Here is an 18,966-nt window from a genome sequence, read left to right as displayed (position 1 = left end):
ACATTAACTCCAAATTGAAAAAGAATTACATAAATAAAAAGAAAAAAGAAAAATAATTATCTTAAATTGTGGGTACATATATTTAAATTATTATCGAATTGGAACTTTAATCCAACCATTTGCAAAAGCAATGGCTAAAATAACAAAAGGTGTTGACATACCAAATATGATAATGTAAGGAAGGGGTGTTTTCATTGGATTTTCTCCTTCTCTTTCACCAGCTGTTTGCCAATACCTACAATTTTTTTTTTTTTTTTGGTTAAAATAATTCAATATAATTTTGTCACTACAAGTTAAATTATACAAAAAGAATCATTTTGTAGGGTAAATGTTATATTTGGTCCCTTAAGTTTTTCGTTTAAAATAACTTTAATCTCTCGAGTTCATTTCTTAATTTTAGCATCCTTAAACTTTAATCTTTGTCTCAATTAGGTCCATCTGACCATTTTCATACGAAGAGTTTGATTTTTGGAGGGTAAAATAGTCAATTTAACTTTTATTTTATCACTTTAATCCTTTAAGTTTGTAAATAATCAAAATTAGTCCTTCTTTTTTGTAGAATGGAAATCATTTGACATGATGTAATAATTTTATATGAAAAATGAAAACTTTGAATTCTTGCGAACATAATATTAACATATTGGGTGAATAGCAATTTATCCCCTATGAAAAAAAATCGCAATTTACCCCTTATACTTTTTAAAATGATAAGGAGATAAATTGCTTCATTTTAAAAATCAAGGGGGGTAAATTATTATATTTTAAAAAATATAGGGAGGTAAATCGCTATTTATTTTTTCATAAGAGGGTAATTTGCTCATTTACGATATCACAAGGGGGTTGCTTGAATTTTTTCCATAATTACATATTGTTTAACTTGAAATAGAATAGTCACTTTTTTTTTTCAAAAGTGAGAAAAAAAATATCAAAATTATAAATAAATTATAAAACTTACCTAATCTAAAATATAATAAAAAAATCTAAGTTGGTTCTCTAATCTTAGGAGTTAAAGATATGTCTAATAAAATTAAGTCTTAACAATGTTATTAAATATTAACTGCAATTTTGAAAAAAATAGTTGATAGAATGTACTTTTAATTAAATTATTTGGTGGTTTTGAAATATATAAAAATTTATTTTAAGAGGTTTTTATAGATTATTTTCTATATATATAGTCCCATATCATAAAAAATAATTTATAAAAACCTCTTAAAATGAATTATATATATATATATATATATATGAAATCCATCAAAGAATGTAGTTAAAAAGCATAATCTACCAACTTTTTATTCAAAAATCCAAACATTTAATAAATATTGTTAAAGTTTAACTTTTTTAGACTTATCTTTAACTCTTGATATAAAAAATTACCGAATTAGTTTTTGTTTTATCACATTTTTATATTAGATAAGTTTTATAAAATTTATTCATAATTTTGATTTTTTTAACTACTACAAAAAGAGACTGTTTATTTTAAGTTAAGTAATATATTATTACTATGTTCACAAGAGTTCAAAATTTTCATTTTTCACATAAGATAATTATAATATATCAGCATAAAAAAATATAAAAAAAGTTATTTTTTATGTAAAAAATGATGAATTTGATAATTTTACAAACTTAATGGACTAAAGTAATAAAATTAAACTTATTTAACCAGCTTACCCTCCAAAAAGTCAAAATCCGGCCACATGTTCGCCGAAAAATAGTCAGAGGGACCAAATTGAGACAAAAGCTAAAATTTAAAGATGGTAAAATCAAAAACTAAACTTGAGGGACTAAAGTGATTTTAAACGAAAATTGAAGGAGTGAAATATATTATTTACCCTTTTTATATGACATGAAAATAAAATTAGTATAATTAGTTTTACCTAATAACAACATTTAAAACCATGTAATGCAAATAAAATTCTCAATATTAATTCAACCTATAGACCAAAAAAAAGAAAAAAGAATAAAGAATTGGCACTAATTATTTTTTAATAGTCTCTTCTTTTTTTTTTTTTTATAAAATTTATCAATGGCAATATGTATTGACCAAAAATTATTCATAAGATTGTAGTTATAAATAATTAATGATATATATAAATAATAATTTAATATAAACAAATATTTTTCGTTCCGTTAGTTACAAATTTTTTATTAATAGTCCCATAAATTATAAAAAATTATTCACTTTTAATCCTTCTTTAGCACATGACGTTAACTCTTCGACCTTTTAAATAACGGCCACATACTTTTTCCATCAAAATATTAACAAATCTAATAAAATGACTAAAAGTAGGAATTTTATAGCTTATGATACCATTAATAATAATTCTGTAACTGATGAAACGAAAAAGTATACTAAACCTAAGATGAGACAGAAAAATATTATTTCCCCTGATTGTAAGTATGTTACCAATTTATATGAAATTCTTTTTACAAGTAAATTTTTTAAAATTGTATTTGCAATAAAATCAGAATTATTGTTATTTAATATATATTTTTGATAATTTGTATATAAATATAATCATAAAAAATGATGAATAATAAGGAAAAAATTGAGAGTTGAGAGAAAAGAATTATTACTGTTCTGGTTCTTCCTCTTTGGTGATGAACTTCTTCTTCCCTCCTTTCTTCAGCTCTCCTTCTCCTCCACCTAAAAAAAATTAAATAAATAATAATTGAAAAAAAAAAGAAAAATAAAAAATAAAAAAGCCCAGAAATTTGTAGCAAAAGGGTTTCTGGACAAACCTAAATTAGCAGAAATTCTGAATTGTTGGCACCTTTTCTTGGGAATGTAAAGAGCAGTATGAGGTTGAGAACATTGAGAAAGAAATAGTGGCTTGTTTGGGAGCATAAACTTGGGGTTGAGGCCAGAGGATAAACCCACTTCTGCTGCCATTGCTTCAACAAAAGATTCTGCTGTTGTGAATTTATCAAACCAAACAACATCCAAGAAAATTATATACACCATATGTATGTATATATATATGTATGGATGCAGTTTGATTTCAAGAAGTTAATTTGATAGAGATGGAGGGTTGAGATCTTCTCTCTGCATACATACCTTATCTGAAATTCTAGTGGTTGAATGAGATTTTAACTTACATAACATTATTATTATTATTATTATTATTATTATTATTATTATTATTATTATTATTATTTGTATTTCTAAATTAAGGTGTCTGTAAAGATAATTTGTGCTTATGATTTTTTAAGTTGAAAAATCAGTTTAAAGCATTTTTATAAAAAAATTGAATTATCACTTGATTCTTTTGCCTTTACTATTTTTTACTATGTTCCGAAAATGCCCTTAAGTTATAGTGATATGTTGTACCCAATCCATCAGAAAAAACTTAAGGGTAGTATGGTAATTTTGGTAATAAACTAATTTTTTTTATCAAATGCATCCATATAATAAAATCAAAAGTAGATAATATTTGTAAAATAAATAAATAAAATTTAAACTAAGGAAAAAAAATAGAGTATAATTAAAATTAGTATGATGAGGCATTCAAACATCTAAAGCTTTTTTTGAGAGGGATTGCAAACACTCAACGTGCGATGAATGAAAGATTTTTACCCAAGTAGTGAAATTGAAGGACAAGGTCAAGTTTATCAAAGGAAGTCAATGGAGCTACCTATCTCTACTTCACTTTTCTACTATGGATTCTGGATGAACGCACCCCACCCCACTGTAACTATCTTTAAAAGACACTATAACATGGCTGTAATGTTTGGGAAACTACAGTTGGAAGAATATTTTTGGATATATATCATTCTTTTCACCATGTACTCATATTTTTCTTGATTTTTTGGGGACAAAGCTCAGACAATTCAGCACCCTTTCACGGGTTGCTGATTCCATACCTTGCAATCTCTTCCACCGGTCAGTCTTTCTCCATTGTCTTTTATCTGTGCTTTATTCAATATGGGTTTTCTTGAATTTTGCTTTTTGAATTGTATGTATATGTGTGTGTTTGTGGGTTTCTGGTTTCTTGACAAGGTTAAATACAGGTTTGCTTGTTTGATGAAAAACCCACCTTGCAATTTAGCTTGTTTATGTTGTGTTTATAGTCTTTTATGTGTAATCAATCATGAGGGCTTTTAGAGGTCTTTTGCAGTTCTTTCCGTTTTGTGGCTTCTTCTTAGTTTTAGGTGGTTTTGAGGCTGTAGAGGATTTTAACGAGTAAATAAAGGAATACCCAGTTCTTATTGTTCTTGAAAAAGTATATTGTGCTAAACTTCTCTTATTTTATTGTCTCTGGTGACAAGTGGACATGAATAGTGGATTCTTGATTTGAAGTCCTATTGAGATGAAAAGGAGTGGATTTCGAATTGATATTGTTTTATTCTTGAATTTGGTTTTGCTAAATTCCTGTTCAGGTTCTTGATTGGTTGTTTTTGGTTTATGTTAGATATGCTATTGGAGTAACAGTGACGAGAATTTGGATAGTCTGAGAAGGTTTGGACATGATGTCGTCCAAATCGACCACAAACAAGACAAGCTGTTCTAGGAGCAGCTCTGCTAGGTCGCGGCAAGGCGCTCGTATAGCTGCTCAGACCCCCATTGATGCCAAACTTCATGTAGATTTTGAACAGTCTGAACAACAATTTGATTACTCGAGTTCTGTTAATGCATCCAATGCCGTTAGTGATGTTCCTTCTTCAACAGTATCATCTTATCTTCAGAGGATGCAAAGGGGCAGCCTTGTTCAGCCATTTGGTTGCTTAATTGCAATTGATGAGCAGGACCTCAGGGTCTTAGCGTATAGTGAGAATGCGCCAGAAATGCTAGACTTGGCACCACATGCAGTTCCAAGCATGGAACAACAGGAGATTCTGAGTTTTGGCACTGATGTTCGGACACTCTTCCGACCTTCAGGTGCTGCTGCGCTGCAAAAGGCAGCCAATTTTGGGGAAGTTAACATGCTTAATCCAATATTGGTCCATAGTAAAAGCTCTGGTAAACCCTTCTATGCAATTTTACATCGCATTGATGTTGGATTAGTTATAGATCTGGAACCTGTGAATCCATCCGACGTGCCAGTTACAGCTGCTGGGGCACTGAAATCATACAAGCTTGCAGCTAAAGCCATCTCTAGGTTACAATCTCTATCAAGTGGGAATATATCACTGTTGTGTGATGTATTGGTTAAAGAAGTAAAGGATTTAACTGGTTATGACCGCATTATGGTATATAAATTTCATGATGATGACCATGGGGAAGTTGTTGCAGAGTGCCGCAGGCCTGACTTGGAACCTTATCTTGGCTTAGATTATCCCGCCACTGATATACCACAAGCATCAAGATTCCTGTTCGTGAAGAATAGGGTTCGGATGATATGTGATTGCCTTGCTAGGCCTGTTAAAGTAATGCAAGATGAGGCTTTGGCTCAACCCTTGAGTCTTGCCGGTTCCACCTTACGGCCGCCACATGGGTGTCATGCCCAATATATGGCGAACATGGGGTCTATTGCATCACTTGTGATGTCTGTCATGATAAACGAAGAGGATGATGACACGGATAGCAATCAAGAAACGAGAAGAAAATTGTGGGGTTTGGTGGTTTGCCACCATACCAGCGCCAGGTTCATCCCTTTTCCATTGAGATATGCTTGTGAATTCTTGGTTCAGGTTTTTGGTGTTCAAATCAACAAGGAAGTTGAGTTGGCAGCTCAACTGAAGGAGAGGCATATTCTGCGCACTCAAACTGTGCTTTGTGATATGCTACTAAGAGATGCTCCAATGGGCATTGTAACTCAGTCGCCCAATGTTATGGACCTTGTAAAGTGTGATGGAGCTGCACTTTATTACCGTAAGAAATGCTGGTTGCTTGGGGTGACACCTACAGAGGCACAAATTAAAGATATAGCTGAATGGCTTCTAGAATTCCATGGCAACAGTACTGGATTAAGCACTGATAGCCTCATGGAAGCAGGCTATCCAGATGCTTCAATTCTTGGGGATGCTGTCTGTGGAATGGCTGTTGTGAAGATAACTTCCAGTGATTTCCTATTCTGGTTTCGTTCCCATACAGCAAAGGAGGTTAAGTGGGGTGGCGCTAAACATGACCCTCATGACAAAGATGATGGCAGCAAAATGCACCCGAGGTCATCATTTAAGGCCTTCCTAGAGGTGGTTAAGAGGAGAAGTCTACCATGGGAAGATGTGGAAATGGATGCAATCCATTCGCTGCAGCTGATATTGAGAGGATCTTTGCAAGATAAGGTGGCAGATGAATCCAAAATGATTGTGAGTGTTCCAGCAGTCGACACAAGCATTCAGAGGGTGGATGAACTGCGTGTCGTGACTAATGAAATGGTTCGCCTCGTTGAAACTGCATCAATACCCATTCTGGCTGTAGATACCTCTGGTTATATCAATGGCTGGAATTCTAAAGTGGCTGAACTTACTGGTTTAGATTTACAAAAAGCTCTTGGTAGACCTTTTCGTGATCTGGTAGTTGATGATGCAGCTGACAGATTGAATCACATTCTCACCCTAGCTTTGAAAGGTTTATACTCTTTCTACCTTTCAGAGCCCTTCTTGTAAATTCTGTATTTGTTTGTATAGGAAACTTTAACAAATTCCAGAGGAGAATATTGGCACAAAGTCTTATTCCTATCTTTTTGAGCCCATTGAAGAAAGTATTGTATGTTTTTAATGTCTTAAACACTTATAATGATCTAAGAATTGAATTGCTCAACAGATGGAGTGAAAGAATGACTGGATAGTCTGAGATAGAGCCTCAGGATGCAGTATAATACTCATCATTTTTTGGTTAATCGTAGTTTGGCTAGTAATAATATAAACATGAAATTGCAATTCATAGCTTCAGGCATGAAGTTATGAAAGTTTTTCCTTTTTATAGAATTCAGAAGCAGGTCAAATTTCAATTATGGTCCAACCCATTCCTTTCTAATAAAAGTTTGCCTTTTTCATATTTTGAAAAAGAGTGGCTCCTTTCTTTTCCTCATGTCCAAGTAATGATTGGTAAAATGTTCTTGTGTCGAAGTAATTTCACCTTAACTCGTTTGGAAATTTGTATCAAAGTAGATGCACGAGATTATGCCAAAACAACTGGCACTATAAACAGAAATGGACGTTTTGTCTGCTTGTATGGTTAACTGTTTGTATTGTCTCTCATAATGTTATGAAAAATTGAGAGACATTCTTCGGACAGCTGGTCACATTTTCTTTTTCATTTTTTTAATGCAGTAACAACCCTTGTTGATTAAGAAAGCTCCCAGGGTTTACCTGCAATGGTAGTACGAGCTTAACGAAGAAACTCACTATTAAAATCTCTCTCATGTAACCCTGGGGAAAGCCTTAAATTAGGATTATCAATTTTCTCTATTTATAGAAAAAAGCTGTGTTCTTAGACTTAGATATTTTAATCTTTTGTGGCATGAGCATAGTGTGCTGAGATTGTAGTATAAGTTTCATTTGGAAACATTACAAAATAATTGAAGGCAAGACATAGGTTTTCTTCCTTTGCACTGGGTATAATGTCCCAAGATGCTACTCCAAATGATGTATGGTTTCTGTCATTTGATTCTTTAGTTCCAGGGAACAAGTACACTTCCTACTTTTGAGGCTTATGAGCATGTAGAACAAACATGAGACATGCAAATGGTACACTGGTTTCTGGAAGTGGCCGATCTATGCCATTTCATTGCTTAAATATACTGTTTCAAAGAGTTTGTCGGAGATATATTGACTTGTGCGGTTCTGTTATTGATGCACCATGCCAGTTAAATAACTTTTGTCGTTGGGATCATACTTTTTTTTTCTGATTGGCGAGAGTTCTATTTCCTGTTGACATGATTTAAGCAATGGGAAACACCCCTTTGTTTCATCAAGTATATTTCTTTTCACCCTGATCAAATCTAGTATTGATTTCAGACAAGGACGAGAAGAATGTAGAAATCAAACTGAAAACATTTGGTGCTCAGGAAAAAAATGGTCCTGTTATTTTGGTTGCTAATGCATGTTGCAGTCGAGATGTGAAGGAAAATATAGTTGGTATTTGCTTTGTTGGGCAAGATGTTACTGCAGAAAGGATGATTTTGGACAAATACAATCGTGTACAAGGCGATTATGTCGGTATTATGAGGAACCCTTGTCCACTGATTCCTCCTATTTTTGTGATGGATGAAGATGGCCGATGCGTGGAGTGGAATGATGCAATGCAAAAACTGTCTGGTCTAAAGAGGGAACAAGCCATTGAGCAAATGCTTCTGGGTGAGGTCTTCACAGTTCATTCCTTTGGCTGCCAGGTCAAAGATCAGGATACTCTGACCAAGCTCAGAATATTGCTTCATACTATAATTGCGGGCCAGAATGCAGATAAAGTGGTCTTTGGTTTTTTTGATCAGCAGCATAAATATGTAGAAGCATTGGTTTCAGCAAACAGGAGAACCGATTCGGAAGGCAGGATTACTGGAGTGTTGTGCTTTCTGCATGTTGCTAGCCCCGAACTTCAACATGCAATGGAGGTTCAAAAAGTCACTGAACAGGCAGCAGTAAATACCCTAACAAAGTTGGCTTATATTCGAACTGAAATGAGAAATCCCTTGAGTGGGATAAAGTGTCTCCAGAACATGATGAAATTGTCAGATTTGAGCAAAGAACAGAGGCAACTACTAAGGACTAGCGAATTGTGTGGAGACCAGTTGGCCAAAATCATTGATGACACTGATATTGAGGGCATTGAAGAAAGGTAGGATTTCCCTACTAACAGATTTAATTAAGTGATTACATAATATATAATTTGCTTCCTCGACTATATGTTGGAGTCTTGGATAGTTCTCCTTGGAAATAAACTTTACCCTGTTGAAATAGAACTCTTTAAGTCCTAGTTTGCGTTAAATATTAAAATTATGTTGTTGTAGCACAAAAAAGAACAGAAAGGACACTTGATCATCTAGTTTATCGAGCATGTTGAGTCATGCTTCGTTTTGGATTAGGTTGTACTTTTTCTCCTCATGCTTATATTGGATGTTCTCCTTTTCATGACTTCTCGTTACCCTCTTGGACTGAATACACCCCTTATAAATTGGAATTCATTTACTATGACTTACATCTTGCTTTTACTGTCATGGATGTGATGCTCATTTGATCCTTTTTCACTTCAATACTGTTGGTTTAAGTGATGGCTTTCATTGATTGTTGGTTCATTCATTGAATTTTACCTATGCATAATTGAATAACTGTGCTAAATGCTTGCTTCCATGTTGTATTTCTTATGTAAACAAGGACTGCGTGAAATTTTACTGTAACGCTACATAGTTCCTTCGGGATGGTCGTTTGCAGCTCTTGATCTTTGTATGCCTGATTTTCCAGTTATAATGAGATGAAGTCTGATGAATTTAATCTTGGGGAAGCTTTAGAAGTGGTCATGAATCAAGTTATGATTCTGAGTCAGGAGCGGCAGGTGCAGATCATGTATGATTTGCCGTCTGAAGTATCGTCTATTTTCCTGTATGGTGATATACTGAGGCTTCAGCAAGTTCTTTCAGACTTTTTGGCTACTGCTCTCTTGTTTACTCCTGCTTTTGAAGGATCGTCAATTCTTTTCAAAATAATTCCAAGAAAGGAGAGTATAGGAACAAAGATGCATGTCCTCCATGTCGAATTTCGGTAAAATACTTTCCACTTATATTCTTTTTCTGATTCTTCTGCACATGGCATGAAATTTTGTCTGATACTGTTTCTTTCTGCAACTAGATATCATCTACTTAGGCACAAACTGATTGGCTGATGAATCACTCTATAAGTTATTAGAGCTTCTTCAGAAACTGGAAAAGGGAAAAACATATGTTCTTTAGTCCTGATATCATGCACAAAGAATAGGATTAATGAAACTATGTTTGGATTAGTATGTTTTGTTAGTTTTTTTTACGAAAATGCGTGATAGAATGAAACTGGTTTTGGATTTCTAAAGACAAGACATGATAGATGAACATGTGTCTGGATTATGATGTTTTGTGATAGTCTTTTGTACGAAAGGACATCATAGAATGAAAATGTGTTTAGATCATGGTATTTTGTGATGATTTTTGTTCAAATAGACATGATATTTTGTAATAATTTTTTCCAGGAAAAGACTTGATATAATGGATTTCCTGAAATTTATGCTCTGATTCCACAAAAACAGATTCAACCAAACACGATTTCATAATTTGAAACAGTATAAAACTGAAAACTAAAGGAAAAATATCTATAGATTATTTCACTGTCAATCAATAATTTACTTTACCCATAAAAGTTATTAATGTCACCTAATGCTAGAACAGATCAGTTTGTTTATAAATTTAATGTTGGCAAGTTCTCTTTTGTGGATGAACTTCATGGTTATGAGCAGATTTTGACGACCCTTACTGACATATGATGACCTCAATTTGACAGGATTACTCATCCGGCTCCAGGGATCCCTGAAGAGTTAATACGAGAGATGTTTTACTGCAACCATAATGTCTCCAAAGAAGGTCTTGGCCTCTACATCAGCCAAAAACTTGTTAAGATCATGAACGGTTCTGTACAATACCTCAGGGAGGCGGAGAAAGCATCTTTCATCATTCTACTAGAATTCCCATTTGCTCACAAAAGTTGACTACTTCTGATGATTCCAGTATGCAAATAATTACAACTGATGTAAAAAAGTTCATATTTCAAGTGGAGGGCCTTCCCTCAAGTTGGTAACCTGATTTTACAACTAAGTTATTTGAGCCATCAAAGACAAGAAACTTGTGATGTGCTCCGTTTCCAGAACGGCCCATATGACTTCAATATCTTGAGCTGAATCTATCCACGGTTGTGCCTGTCGGGACTCACAATATGTAGACTCCAGCATGTCGTTTCAGTTTCTGGAATTCCAACCATTTTCTGCATCGAACTTTAGCTCAACATTGGGGACTTCTCAGCCACCGTTGGAGCAGAACTTGACGACTCATATTTATTAGTCCATAAAGCCGATAGGCTACAGCAATCTAAGACTAGTTGTGAGCTATTGAAGCCACAGAAGCTTTTCTTGAGGAAGACAGGTACCTTGTAAATGTCTTTGTTGGAGAGCCCTTCAAGTTAGGTGACAATTAGGCATAGTTCACTCAACACAAATAATGCCTTGTGAAAGATTACTGTTATTGCTACTGTGTAACAGTTGGTAGTGGTTTACCAGTGTTTGAAATTATGAAATGTGGTAAACTAGGAACAGTTATGTAATGCAAGGATTCACTAACATAAGTTACAATAAAATCAGGCAGAATCTGTATGGTTTCTGCCAAGTTATGAGTTGATAGTGATCAAGTTTCTCCAAGTGTTGCCTGAATTAATCAACCAATTCACTCGAAATTTCAAAGTCTTGAGATCAAGTTGGAGCTTGTTGACAAGAATTAAGCAACCGTTTAATGTACTTTGTCCTCTGCGTGTATAAGTCTATAAAATTAGTATAGGTTAATACAGTGATTACTTTATTGTATGGAGGCCTGGTATAAAACCAAAGCTCTGTATAACACTACATTTGTATTAGTGTAAATACCTCCTCATTGTCTCATTTGAAGGAGGAAAAAGGGGACTTGTACCGAACTTTGGAAAGTTGCGATTCAACACTTGAAGATGAACACTAGATCAAGAGTATGGAACACAAATGGAGGCCTAGGAGAGCTTGAAGGGATCTTCGGAAACGCGCCCTAAGAGGGAGTCCAACAACCATTCGGCCCCAGAAGGGGTGAGAACAATCGAAGACTTGAAGAGTAAGAGGAGCAGGTGCGAACTCCCCTCCTCCAATGCTCTAGCTTACACATGAAGCCCTTCGACCAATGATCGAGGACGCCTCAGCAAAAGCCGCAACAAGAGTAGTCGCCCAGTACATTGCAGAGAATGCGTTGCCCCCACGACCTCGTCGCCATCCTTGCAGAGGTCAAGATGCTCCATTGGATCCCAAAGACCGCGAGCCGAGGTCCAGGGATACCTAGGAGAGGATAAGTTATGAAGAAGAAGTGAACAGTAGGGCTACACCGCCTGAGGACAACTATTTTTCTCCACCACCTCTTGAAAGAGGTGTGCATAAGGACAATTACTTTCCCCTACTTCCTTTAGAGGGGATGCTGCCAGAGAGGAGTTCAGAGAGAAAAGAGAGGGCAAGGGAATCCTCTACCTAGATCCCCTAGCCCCATGAGAGCAGGGGGGACTCCTAGTCTGCCCCCTGGCAGTCACACCCCCAAAACGCAGTCTTTTTGCGCCTTATATATTAGGAGAAGCTATTCAACCAGAGATCAAAATTCCAAACCTAAGTGAATATAACGGAGTGGGCGATCCCCAAAACCACTTGGATTGTTTCTTAGCTACGGCCAATTTGCTAGACATTAGTGATGCGGCCTACTGCAAATTATTTCTAACCACTCTTTTGAAATGCGATGGCATGGTTTAAGCAATTGCCCTGCCCAAGGACGATCTAGGCTTTTGAGGAATTGTCGTAGCGCTTTTTGCACCATTTCACGATCAACAAGCAATACCCCCAAACCACGTCATACCTCTTTACTATAGTACAAAGAGAAAATGAGAGTCTTAGAGAATATGTTCAATGCTTCTCCGAAGCCGTGCTCGAGGTTCTTCATGTGAGTCAGGAGCTTTTAGCAAATATTATGCAACAAAATCTAAAGAGAGGAAAATTCAAAGAATCCATCACCGAGAAGCCCCTAGTAACCCAATAGGAGTTACTGATAAGAGCGGAAAAATACATAAGAATCGAAGAATCCATGGGGTCAAGGTCAATGACTCCACCAGAAAGAAGGATGAGCGAGGAAGGAGTTATGCCCCCAAAGACAGACAAGAGCATAAACATGTTCCCCCAAACAACTTAGAACATTACATGCTGTTGAGCATTTCGCAGGCTGAAATCCTCATTGTTGCAAAGCAGCAGGGTCTAGTCCGTTGACCGCCACCCATGCAAGACAAAGAGGATGAGGTCTGGTCGGTATTGCCAATTCCATGAAGATAGAGGGCATAATGCTGAAAACTGTTATAATTTGAAAGACGAGATAGAAAGGTTGGTCCAGAAAGGACGTTTTAAAGAATTTTGGATCACAGAGGAAGAATGAATGATTTTCAAGAACCAAGATAGGACAGAAGACTAAATATTTAGTGATAAGAGACTTCGAGATGTGTTACTTTCTTTCTGATCGCTTTACCAGAAATAAAATATCAAATATTTCTTATCTTAACATCAAATAAGTAATTTTTATTACTACATTATCCTCTGAGAAGAACAAAACAGAAAAAAAAAATGACTTATTTGAGGTGCCATGCTCGACATCCATAAGTTGGAATGAAAAATGGCTTCCTTCAGGTGTCATAAGCGACACTCTAAAGTTAAAAGAAAAATGACTTCCTTGAGGTGCCATACTCGACACCCTTGAAGTTGGAACAACAATGGCTTCCTTGAGGTGTTATAAGCGACACCCCAAAGTCAAAAGAATAACGACTTCCTCAAGGTGCCATAAGCGACACCCTGAAGTCTAAAGAAAAATGAGTTCTTTGAGTGCCATAAGTGAAACCCCAAAGTCAAAACGAAAAATGACTTTCTTGAGGTGCTATACGTGAAACCCTGAAGTTGGAACGAAAATGACTTCCCTAAGGTTTCATAAGCGATACCTCTGAAGTCAAAACAAAAAATGGCTTTCTTGAATTGCCATAAGCGACACCACAAAGTCAAAACAAAAAACGACTTTCTTGAGGTTCTATACGCTACACCCCGAAGTCGTAACAAAAAATGGCTTCCTTGAGGTGTCATAAGTGATACCCCAAAGTCAATTGAGGTATCATACGCACTCTTGAAGTGTCAAACACGACACGTTAAAGTCAAAAGCAAATAAAAGCAAAATCTCCTCTTTAAGGTGACTTAAGCACCACCCAAAGTCGAAGTGACTCTCAAACAATTCTTCTGAGAATTCTACGACTTCACTTTAAAAATCTTCCATTGAATTACTAAAAATCACGAATCATACAAAGAGATAAAATCAAGAAAGTGGAAAATAAGAGGGGTTGAGGAGAAGCCCCGACCGTGAAAGATGGAAGGCAACTGGAATGCGTCGGAGCACTTCATGTTTCTACTAAACTTGACAAATTAATTTACATCTAATGTTGAGTTGTTGGATATCAACTGATGAAATTGGGAAGTGACATGCTCACACATAGACATACGACGTAGCGCGATGCAATGCGAGACAACATAATGCGACAACGAGACCCATCTCCGTGAATGAGATTTAGCAGACGTTGATCGCCTTGACCAAGACTAGGTTGAGGACACACACCTCGACCTGGGAAGTCTGGTCGAGGAATTAAGCCTTGGCTGGCAACAACCTCGACTTTGGAAGTCTAGTCGAGGCAAACCTCGGCCACAACCTGGTTGAAGCATTAAGCCTCAACCAACGACGGCGTCGTCCTCTATCAGCGCCAACGACACCCCATTGAATGGCAACCCCCCACTCTTGATGATTCTTTCCGACATGTCACGACCTAATCCCAGATGGGTACGTAGTCAATCCGCAAGTACGTTGACTCATTAGAGATGAATTGACATGATGCAACAAAAAGAAAGAAATCAAAATAACGCGAGAAGGATAAGAAGGGAGAAGAGAAAATAGATAATACCTCTCCTAGCCATGAGGATATTTTGCCAAAAGAAAACAAGGAAATCACTTTGGAGGAGTGGACAACATGATCGATGAACCAAAAGTGAATGTGAGCATCAAAGACAGGACGAGCCTGCAGAAGAGTCCAAAATTCACTATAATTCATAAATATCCCAAGGAATATTTACGAATAGGGGGTTGTTGATGGATTGGAACAAGTTGTGTTGATGAAGGCAAAAATCATCTAAACAAGGAAGAATATCTCCCCTAAAGGAAAGTCCGGAGTCAAACTTGCCAAATTAGCAAAGTGTGGTGGATTACTGAAATACCCCTACTAAAATAGATTGTAGCCATATAATAAGGGGTAGGTGAGGTTAAAATAGTACTTTACTCATACCTATCCTAAATACCCTACATTTGTATTAGTATAAATACCTCCTCATATTCTAATTTGAAAGAGGAAAGAAATGACTTGTACCGAACTCTGGTGTAAAGCGTGTTGAGTCACACCCGCACAATACAAATTAAGTAAATCTCATTTTCTGGTGACGTCACTTGGCTAAGCCTCATACCTACTGCCAACTCGCCTTAACTTCAAATACTGTTAGATCTGAAACTATCTTGGCTTACTTCATACGTGCTTTCAAATCACCTTGATTTCGGATTTGACAGGTTTAACCTACAAAATCTGTTTAATTCATTTTTTCGAAATTGAATTTATTATCTATAAATACCTAATAAATTTGTATTATGTTAAAGATATAATTTATTGTATAATATAAATTAATAAAAAAATATATTTCTAATCAATTAAATATATTTGTAAGTATTATCGAGAATGAATCTGGGACAATAATTGATACCCTGCTTGATTTGATCGAATCAATAAAAATAAAATTCATCCTAAACACAAACCCGAAGTGAGTGTGTCGAGGACGAAGCCTTGACCTACCTGCCACATTTGCATCCCTAGCTAGGAGGGATAAGTATGGGAGTGAAAACATAAATAACTTCTTCATTTGGGGATGGAAGAATGATTATCAAAAGTTTAGGGAGCAAAAGAAAAATATAAAATTGCGCCTGCATAGCATCTTTAACCGCTTATATTTGCCGCTTTAATTTTCTTGTGTAGGCTTCCACACTTGTACACTATTATAGTGTATCCTTCAGTTGTAAAATTTCCCCCCCAAAAATTGAAACCCTAAAACCCTGATTACTGTAAACTTTCTGGGTTGCTGCTCGAATTCCAGCAAATGGGTCGTTCTCGCGCCGCCTCTCATGCCGCCCCGGATGATCCCGGACAGAGGTTTGAACAATTATTTCCATAAGTTCACTATTTATCAATTTTCATTTTTCTGTTCCTTTTTTTTAAAAAGAAAAAAAAAATTATTTTTCCTCCTTTCGTATTATTGGGGATCTATTTGATTGGGCTCACCCCTTTTGGGTTTATTATTCAATTTTAAATTGGTGTTCGGATAATGTTAGATTACTTAGAGTTGGCCAGGGCTGTAAATGAATTAGGATACTAGAGCTTGGCCTTTTTCGTAGCATGTTTTGTGCTTGCTGTGACAAGCTGGCTTTGATGAACTAAGTGATGTGAATGGTTAGGCTATTTGATACGTACTTAGAATGCTTAATATTCTTGGACAGAGAGTGACTCAAGAAAATTAAGCTCAGTTCTGGCTATATAGGACTTTCTAGTCATACTAATTTGGCTTGGACGATATGGTCCTTGTCTGGAGCTTAGGACAACTAACGCGTTGGTACAAACACATGCACAATTAAATGCACTCAATTCATTTTGAATACATGCATGTTGAATAATCACCTTAGGCTAAAGAATGACCCTGTTGCATATGGCTATTTCAAAGTTATAGTTATAGTTGTATTATATAATTCTGTCATACTGTAAGTCATACAGACTTTTAATAGGGAGGAAGTATTCATTTATTTTTTATTGTGTAAAATTGAATCTTCAGTCGCTCAAAGAGAAAACGAGGAGCTCAAAATGTGGAGAATACGGAGAGTGCGCCTCCTGGTATGAGCAGAAAATGTTGTTTTATATTCTGCAAAAAAAATTGGTCCTAGGCTTCTTGTATCCATTTTTTATTTTGTAATTGCAGAAGTTCCAGGAATAACTGATGGAAAAAAGGCGTTATACCATTGTAACTACTGCAACAAAGATATTTCAGGAAAGATCCGCATCAAGTGTGTAGTCTGTTCGGATTTTGACCTCTGTGTTGAATGCTTTTCCGTTGGAGCTGAGGTCCATCCTCACAAAAGCAATCATCCTTATAGAGTCATGGTTAGTTAAATTTGTAATCTCACCCTATTATTTCTTTTGTATTACTTCCTGGTCTAAATTCTTGATGATTTCAGTATTCAGTATAAGTTATTGGTGATAGTTTCTTCTGGATAAACTATTATATCTATTTTATTGTGCCTAATGTGTAGTCCCTCTCTCACATGTTGTTGCGCCTGTTTTCTGGCATTGGATGTTTCATGTGAACTCCCTCTTTTATCTGGAGCTAACAACATCCTCTAGGAGTTATAAATAAAAGCTTGAAATTTTGGCCAAATATTTGAAGTTTCTCCATCTGGCTGGAAGAGGTGAGTGAGTTTATATACTAATATATAGTGCTGTTGCGTGAATGAGAAAAAAGGAAGTTATTTATATTATATGCCAGTATGAGATGTGGGGCACAACACGAGACAGAAAAGTAATGATTAGAATGCAGCATATGATTTAAAATTTTCCATTTAACAGTACTTTTCTGCGTTCTGCCCATCTGTTTAGTATTTGCTTTTGGAACACCTACCATTGACCCTGTGATGCTTAGATGCTTGAGATGGGTCCCATAAGGAGTACAAATGTTTCATGGATTTGACAATCTCAAACATAAAATTCGTTCCAGTTCATATTTGCAAAACCTCCCGTTTATTTGTTTTTACTTCAATATTTTCTACCTTTCAAGGGCACTGTCTGGATGCCTCTATGATTTGTTTTTTTGTCATATTTTATGCTGCTCTCCTATATTTCCAGTTTGAAAAGATTTTTTCCCAAGAAAAGAACAAGTTTTGTATGCGTTGAATAGAAGTTTCTCTGACAATTATACCATTCTGAAAAACTGAACCGATAGATGCAATAATCCTATTGTACTTGATACAGTTGACATGATGATTTTAACTGTTAATTCTCTGGAGAGAAGGGGCGCCTGGAGATAGGAATATCTTCACTAAAGTCATTTATCTGCAACAGTTGCAATGACAATCTGGATAACAAGTTCTTTTTCTATTTATATTCCTTTGTAACTTTATATTTTCTTAATAATGCTTGGATTTACTGTGTTACGGGGTTATGATTTTCTTCGACTGCCTTTTACCGTTTCAATTTCAACAGGACAACCTGGCATTTCCTCTTATATGTCCTGACTGGAATGCTGATGAGGAGATGTTACTTCTGGAGGTATTTTGGCATTCTTTATTTATTTGAAAAGCTACATTTTCAGGGATTAACATTAAGTGTTAAACTCCTATTTCGGAGGTCATTCAAATTAAAATCAAGATTCTTATTCTTCTTATGATGCTATTAGTCGTTCGATGATTCCTCGAAATGGTTTATGGCTTGTCAACGTATGATTGAGGGCCTATTTCTATTATTGCATTTTGAAAGGTTATACTTGTTTCCCAGGGAATTGAAATGTATGGATTCGGAAATTGGAATGAAGTAGCAGAACATGTTGGAACAAAAAGTAAATCGCAATGTATTGATCATTATGACAAGATATATATGAAGTCCCCATGCTTCCCTCTTCCGGTATGGCATAATTGTTCTGCACATTTATCTATTCTTTTATGGGATTTAATTTTAGAGCATACCGTAACTATATTGTCATGCTTGTTTCCCTAGGACATGTCTCATGTGATGGGAAAGAACAGAGAGGAACTCCTTGCTATGGCCAAAGAACAAAATGAAACCAAGAAAGGTACTTGTCATGACATTTGTTTGTTTTGTTTGTTTGATTGTTTTGTTTTGTTTTGTTTTTGTTCTTCCCTTTTTGGGCTTGCCGGAGTTCTCTTTAATATTTTGCTAATTGAAATATCAACCTTCAAAGAGGTGAAATGTGAAACTAGTTATTTTTTGCATTATCCTATAGCTATTATTTTCTTGTCATGGCGGTTGTCTCATCTTGGCCTTCAAACTGCTTATCAACTTATGAGGATGGGCCAATTTACTGTCAATTGCTAAATCTGGTTCCTCATGAGTGCTTGATAACTTTAAACTAATCATGTGTTACCTCTTGGCCGCGATTTTAACTTAAAGTTCTGTTTGTAG

General features: G+C 35.7%; 3 protein-coding genes across 7 annotated transcripts in view; 2 read left to right on the top strand and 1 right to left on the bottom strand.

Moving 5' to 3' along the window:
• LOC105167402 lies at positions 1–3,060 on the bottom strand. Its single transcript, XM_011087104.2, has 3 exons — positions 2,740–3,060; positions 2,575–2,644; positions 1–235 (listed from the first exon to the last, which is right to left on the bottom strand). Exons 1-3 carry the CDS (start codon positions 2,960–2,962, stop codon positions 91–93), a joined length of 438 nt encoding a protein of 145 aa, XP_011085406.1. The 5' UTR covers positions 2,963–3,060; the 3' UTR covers positions 1–90.
• LOC105167401 (phytochrome C) lies at positions 3,632–11,289 on the top strand. Of its 2 annotated transcripts, none has more exons than XM_011087102.2 (5): positions 3,632–3,880; positions 4,410–6,508; positions 7,900–8,716; positions 9,340–9,636; positions 10,405–11,289. In XM_011087102.2, exons 2-5 carry the CDS (start codon positions 4,465–4,467, stop codon positions 10,607–10,609), a joined length of 3,363 nt encoding a protein of 1,120 aa, XP_011085404.1. In that variant the 5' UTR covers positions 3,632–3,880; positions 4,410–4,464; the 3' UTR covers positions 10,610–11,289. The 2 variants fall into 2 exon arrangements, with proteins under 2 accessions (XP_011085404.1, XP_011085405.1); XM_011087103.2 differs by lacking the exon at positions 3,632–3,880 and adding an exon at positions 3,949–4,008.
• The window catches only part of LOC105167399 (transcriptional adapter ADA2), an 11,661-nt gene continuing 8,400 nt past the window's right edge, over positions 15,706–18,966 (top strand). The window contains exons 1-6 of one of the 4 annotated variants that reach the window (XM_011087098.2): positions 15,706–15,936; positions 16,610–16,668; positions 16,754–16,935; positions 18,031–18,096; positions 18,322–18,447; positions 18,541–18,616. In XM_011087098.2, coding sequence (XP_011085400.1) covers positions 15,884–15,936; positions 16,610–16,668; positions 16,754–16,935; positions 18,031–18,096; positions 18,322–18,447; positions 18,541–18,616 — 562 coding nt within the window. In that variant the 5' untranslated portion in view covers positions 15,706–15,883. Of the gene's footprint in view, positions 15,937–16,609; positions 16,669–16,753; positions 16,936–17,084; positions 17,241–17,799; positions 17,914–18,030; positions 18,097–18,321; positions 18,448–18,540; positions 18,617–18,966 lie in introns of those variants that run through there. The other 3 variants (XM_020696506.1, XM_011087101.2, XM_011087099.2) reach the window with 3 other exon arrangements.

The sequence above is a fragment of the Sesamum indicum genome, linkage group LG8 (assembly GCF_000512975.1).
Source record: "Sesamum indicum cultivar Zhongzhi No. 13 linkage group LG8, S_indicum_v1.0, whole genome shotgun sequence".
NCBI lineage: Eukaryota > Viridiplantae > Streptophyta > Magnoliopsida > Lamiales > Pedaliaceae > Sesamum > Sesamum indicum.
This window is presented reverse-complemented; position numbering and strand designations above follow the sequence as displayed.

Excerpts from the sequence above, each read along its gene's own strand:
- LOC105167402 (XM_011087104.2), bottom strand. The coding sequence starts at position 2,962 with ATGGTGTATATAATTTTCTTGGATGTTGTTTGGTTTGATAAATTCACA. Across the intron at positions 2,645-2,739 it reads CAGAATTTCTGCTAATTTAG|GTGGAGGAGAAGGAGAGCTG; the intron begins GTTTGTCCAGAA and ends AATTTTTTTTAG. Across the intron at positions 236-2,574 it reads AAAGAGGAAGAACCAGAACA|GTATTGGCAAACAGCTGGTG; the intron begins GTAATAATTCTT and ends AAAAAATTGTAG.
- LOC105167401 (XM_011087102.2), top strand. The coding sequence starts at position 4,465 with ATGATGTCGTCCAAATCGACCACAAACAAGACAAGCTGTTCTAGGAGC. Across the intron at positions 8,717-9,339 it reads ATTGAGGGCATTGAAGAAAG|TTATAATGAGATGAAGTCTG; the intron begins GTAGGATTTCCC and ends CTGATTTTCCAG. Across the intron at positions 9,637-10,404 it reads GTCCTCCATGTCGAATTTCG|GATTACTCATCCGGCTCCAG; the intron begins GTAAAATACTTT and ends TCAATTTGACAG.